The sequence below is a fragment of the Pseudorasbora parva genome, chromosome 16, assembly GCF_024679245.1.
Source record: "Pseudorasbora parva isolate DD20220531a chromosome 16, ASM2467924v1, whole genome shotgun sequence".
NCBI lineage: Eukaryota > Metazoa > Chordata > Actinopteri > Cypriniformes > Gobionidae > Pseudorasbora > Pseudorasbora parva.
Window position 1 is genome coordinate 15,723,786 of NC_090187.1, and position 6,195 is coordinate 15,729,980.

The 6,195-nt window shown below is 36.6% G+C and overlaps 1 protein-coding gene across 1 annotated transcript; it reads left to right on the top strand.

Moving 5' to 3' along the window:
* The first annotated feature begins 464 nt into the window (after positions 1 to 464).
* foxf1 (forkhead box F1) lies at positions 465 to 3,917 on the top strand. The gene is made up of 2 exons (XM_067419395.1): positions 465 to 1,668; positions 2,917 to 3,917. Exons 1-2 carry the CDS (start codon positions 687 to 689, stop codon positions 3,078 to 3,080), a joined length of 1,146 nt encoding a protein of 381 aa, XP_067275496.1. The 5' UTR covers positions 465 to 686; the 3' UTR covers positions 3,081 to 3,917.
* Positions 3,918 to 6,195: the final 2,278 nt, after the last annotated feature.

Consider the following 6,195-nt stretch of genomic DNA (forward strand, 5'->3'; position numbering starts at 1 on the left):
CTAGCTTCTAAACCCGCTGTTGTTGTTTTTTAAATTAATTTACGAAAGCTTTAAAGTAGCCTACAGAGTATTTAAAGTACACATTAATTAATTAATTAATACATTTTTGTATTATTCATATATAGGCTACATCATCAGTTATCACAACAACAACATAAAACGCCGTGATCATCCAGCTTTATTATGTTAGGCTATTAAAGGTTGAATTTATTTTTGTTTAAAATAGTTTTGTATTTTCCGAAAAAGTATTGATACTAATGTGGACTTAATAGTATGCTATTTTATTTACAAAAAATATATATTATAAACGCGCTTTTTTTAATAGTGCCCTAGTTGTGCAGATGTTGGTGAAGCCCACCCCAGCATAGCCGACAGTGGGAGGGACACTGGGCGGCCCCTGAGCGACTCTGACGTGCCCATGCTCAAGAGCCTGAGAGGAGCTGATGGAAACAGATAAGTAAAAGCCCAACTCCTAAAGGAAGAACAAGAAGACAGGATCTGAAGCCGAAAGAATCTCTTTTTCCTGCAGTATCCAGTTTTATGGTGGGTAGTATTACAAGGGAGTGCGCAATTACGCATAACATTGAGAAAAAAAGATTATTCCAGCAGTGTATTCCTTTATTAATGAAAGCAGCGCGTACAATCGCAGTCTTTTTGAACGTGGATTTTGAACGTGTGCGTGAAGAATGACGGCTGAGGTCCAGCAGCCCTCCGTGCAGACCCCTGCTCACAGTAGCCCCATGTCGGAGAAACCGCACGGACAGACGCCTGTGATGGAGACCTCCTCTTCCTCCTCCAGCACCAAAACTAAAAAGACTAACGCTGGAATTCGTCGTCCGGAAAAGCCCCCGTACTCTTACATCGCTCTCATTGTCATGGCCATCCAGAGCTCTCCAACCAAACGACTCACTCTAAGCGAAATTTATCAGTTCCTACAGAGCCGCTTCCCGTTTTTCAGAGGTTCGTATCAAGGCTGGAAAAATTCGGTGCGACACAATCTGTCTCTGAATGAGTGCTTTATCAAGCTGCCTAAGGGTCTGGGCAGACCCGGCAAGGGTCACTACTGGACTATCGACCCGGCCAGTGAGTTCATGTTCGAGGAGGGATCTTTCCGCAGGAGGCCGCGGGGATTCAGGCGCAAATGTCAGGCGCTCAAGCCGTCCATGTACAGCATGATGAACGGGCTGGGGTTCAATCACATACCCGAATCCTATAACTTTCAGGGGGGCGGCGGGGGCCTGTCTTGTCCTCCAAACAGTTTATCTTTGGAGAGTGGGATTGGGATGATGAATGGACATTTGGCCAGCAACATGGAAGGAATGGGCTTGGCAGGACACTCAATGTCCCATCTATCAGCGAATAGTGGACATTCCTACATGGGCAGTTGCACGGGATCCTCAGGGAGTGAGTACCCCCACCACGACAACTCCGCATCGCCGCTTCTCGCCAGCGCGGGAGTGATGGAGCCGCATGCGGTGTATTCTAGCACGGCCTCGGCCTGGCCTCCAGCGCCCCCGGCCTCTCTAAATAACGGAGCGTCTTACATCAAACAGCAGCCGCTCTCTCCGTGCAACCCGGGAGCCAATCCACTGCAGCCCAGTTTACCCACACACTCTCTAGAACAGTCCTACCTGCACCAGAACGGCCACGGCAACACCGACCTTCAAGGTAAAGTTTTCCAGATGATATGACATCGACAGACTTATTTAACAAGAAATATTTTATCTCAGTGTTTAATTTCTTGAATAGGCGAGAGGCAGCCTATTACTGAATCATTTTTAAAACACATCTGAAGCTAATGCATTATACCAACAGTCCAGCTAAAGTTATGCCACACACTGACACAAACATTCGTACAATTATATTTTATTAAATTAATGTGCTGGTAAAAAATTGCATCAGTGTGCGTCGTATTTTGTCGAGAAACTGGTGAATACAGAATCATTTATTCGCGTAACATGGGCACAGTAATGCAAAGTGTAATCACGTAAATGTAAAAACGCTTTCTATTTAGCAAACCATTAAAAATGTATCAATGGCCTTGTTTTCTCACACATTGACGCCATTCTGCACACGCACAAATAGAAATGATTTTTGCTTGATTGCTGTAACCTCCGCTGGGGTAAGAGCAAGAAGAACCACGCCACGAGCCCCGCAGCAATGTGTCCGTTGGGAATCGCGTGCAAGCAGTTTTAAAAAACGATCCCACCCAGATTGGAATAATTTCAGGGCTCTCATTGCACTCCAATGCATTATCAGTAACAATTAAAAACAATTTTATTTTATTTTGTATAGGCCTAATGGTATAATACGTTTTTTTTAATACATTTAATTTCTAACAAACAATCAATGTTATAAAATCATTATGTAGGCTGTCTACATTAATGTTAATGCAGTTATCATTACAATTGTAGGATATATATATATATATATATATATATATATATATATATATATATATATATATATATATATATATATATATATATGCTTTATATAGTCGACTGCTACTGATGTATTGCACACTATACGCCTATTTGTAAAGTTATTATTGAAAATAATAGCTCTAGCTAATATAGCCATTTTCAATCTTAAAAGACCTTTAAGAAATCTTTGTAACATTTTCTCTCTCTCTCTCTCAATCCTCTAGCTAGTTAAACGAAGGTAAACAAATCCGGCGTTTGATTCAGTCAACATTCGCCAAATCGACAAACAAAATGTAGAATTGAGTTTGATATAGCTACTTTAAATTTAGAAAATTGTACAATATTTTATTATTTCTGTTTTAGCAGTAGAAGGCCTAGTCGCAGGCTAATAGCAACAGCAGTAGTAATGTGATTTTTAAAATGTTCAGAACAGAAGAACATTAGCCAAGGTTTTTTATATAATAATGTGTCATATTTTGTGACCCTACAGGTATACCGCGCTACCATTCCCAATCTCCAGGCATGTGTGACAGGAAAGAATTTGTCTTCTCTTTTAACGCCATGACCTCTTCATCGATGCATTCACCAGGGAGCAGCTCGTACTACCACCATCAGCAGGTCTCCTATCAGGACATCAAACCCTGTGTGATGTGACAGTATTCTTACAAAGAAGACTTAATGCAATGCCGAACAACAGATTAAACTGACCCAAATGAACCATGGAGTGGTCTATAATTGGCTCTTTTGGAAAGAGACATGGAATTAAGAATTATAGTTTATTACTAATCAGAACTTGGCAATAGAAACGCATTTTTAGAAAATTACAAACTCTAAGGAGCACGTCAAAAAACACCGATTCGCTACTTCGAGAGAAATTAAGATGGAAAAACCTTCAGCTTCAGATCTCTGCGAATCATAAGACCAAGGACAGAATAAAAGCAACAGCATCTCTTTTCCAACAGCTCGGTACTAACTCTGCTGGCGGATGACTACCACTCTCGGAGATGCAAAGATGAGTGAAACGCTCCAGTGTTGATATATTGTTCTTAAAATCGACTTTGTATCCATTTGGATAAACGTTTTGATACAATCATTTTCATTTCGCTTTAAATGGTGAAAATCATAAGCACGCGAAATGGAGGCACTTTTAAACCCTAAAGCGCAATTTATTTATTCTGTTAAAATGTTTAATTTTTGGCTACAGTTATAGCCACAGTATTGATCGCTTTATTGGCAATATTTGCCCAGTGTAACATTAAAGTTAATTATAAGCACTGTTAGTTATTTTGATTGTTTATTTAGTTGTACATACCTATAGTGACACGTCTTATTTCTCAAGCACTGTATAAACTCATTGTGTAAGACATATCTTTTAGTTGGATGTTTTTGTCCCTTTTCAATGAATTTGAATATTAGTTGATGTAATCCTTCAGTTCAAATGAAAATTAAAGTAATGGCATGGAGTTTGTAATATTTGTTTAAAATATGACTTTCCATAAACCTACATGTTTTGTGAATTTGAATTTATAGATTGAATTCTATAGACTTGTGGACTAAATTTCTGAAGTATTCATCAAACCAGATAGATTGCTTGCAAAGGCCAATATATACAAATTTACAATACAAAATAATACGAAATAACTGCAATTATATTGTTAACATTTTAGTACCAGCAATAACAACAATGATAGACGACAGTTATTATTTTGTGCCACATTCTTCATGATTTATTTTATTACTCGATTGAAAAGTTAACCGCATAAAGCTGCCATACATTTAATAAAACAAATACACGTGCAAAACCAAACTATTTTTAAGAAAATTGTGTCAATATAGCTTAAAATTAAATATTATGAGGACACTAATTTCAGTGAATCCATTTTCTTTTAAATATAGTCAGCTAGTGGGTACAACGCTAATAATTAGATTAATAGAACAATGTTATCTGGGTGGAATATTCATAATTCTGCAAAGATTTTCAATAAAATAAATAAAATAATAAAATATAATTAAAAAAAATCCCATCACACAGAAAAACAGACAAAAAAATCAAACAAACAAACAAACAAGTAGGCCTAAGCTAAATTACTTCGTTTGCTACACACAATAGGCCTAATCATCTTTCAAAATAACTGTGACTTGACTTTCACAATGAAATATTAAAATAAAGTTAGTCCGAATATAATTAATTTACATTAAAGCAGTAGCCAACTTTCCCTCAGATATTAACGAAACAAACATTTTGTAGGTCATCTAATTCATTATAGGATATATAAGTTTAGCTATAGGCCCTATCTCCCGGGAGCTGGATATTTAAACAGACAAAATCATGATGAAATGATCTAGGTAAAATGAATAATACATGGATAAGACATTGGAGTAACTATAAAAAAATAAAATAAAATAAAAATTTGGTTCAGCTAAGATCCACATTCTTCTCAAAAACATTGTATAGCTAGCTACTGCATACCAGTGTATTTGTTACTATATATATATATATATATATATATATATATATATATATATATATATATATATATATATATATATATATATATATATATATATATCCGGCTAAAATGAGGGGGGGAAACGGTCAAATAATTTGTATAGTATTGGCAGAGCGTCTGGAGATCTTATAGGAGTCCTCAAGAGGACACAATGTTGACCTCCGCACGAGCGCACACACGCATCAACTATTAGTGCGTGGCCGTGACCATGGGCTGAACTCATGGAGATTCCCATGGACACATGATCTTAGTGGCCACACATGAGCAGAGCAGAGCTGTCACACTCTTTACTGAGTGAATGTTTCTCAGGGCAAGTGCATTATTGACACACAACTTGAATTATAATGACTATATATAATAACTATATATGACTATTATGTCTATAATATTATCATAATAGAATACAAAATGATTGACTACATGTAACACATACATGTAGATAGACCTTTTGTATGCTGTCGCAGTGTATGGGGTAGGCTAAGTTAATTATTTTTGACCCATATCAACTTGGTATAATCTGCATTAGGTTCAGCGATATTAAAGAATATTTTTGGTATTAAATAATCAGTAAAATCAAATTAAGATGTTAACATTTTAGGTTATTTTTTTGTTCCAGTGTTCACGACTCTTTTGGAAACAAGCCCGTAATACTTGAAAAATCGCAGTTTATGATTTTCAAGTGCTCTGGGCCTCGTTTATCTTTTGAAGGACTACGTGCGTTTCCCAAAAATGCACTTAACATGAACATGCGACTGCGAGCTTTAATTGGTGGTAGGCCCATTTAGAGTGTTGTCTGTTCATGAAAAGCTGGAATGTAAATATTTCGGCCTATTTACAACTTTATACCTAATATAATACAGATTTTATTATGGGAGATTATAGTTAGGCCTAGCCTATGTGTATTTTTTTTTATTTGATAGGCTAGCCTACATATTTTATTATGGGAGATAATTTAAATTATGTGTCTTTTTTATTTGATAGGCTAGCCTATATAATAAAAATCAATCAAATTTTCAACAAAACTTGAGTTATTTTGTGTTTATACAGAATTACTGCTTTATTTAGCTACCTTGCAATTCGCAGTTTCATTTGATCACCTGATCCGCCCGTGACTGCATACGGAAAGACTGCATTTTAATGACATATCAAGCGGTGGTTTGTTCTTTACTCAGCAGAAGAAATAATGTGACATTAACGCTGAACAACATCGCAGTGCATATGGGTGTCAGAAAAAAAAAGTAGGCTAATTGTTCAATATC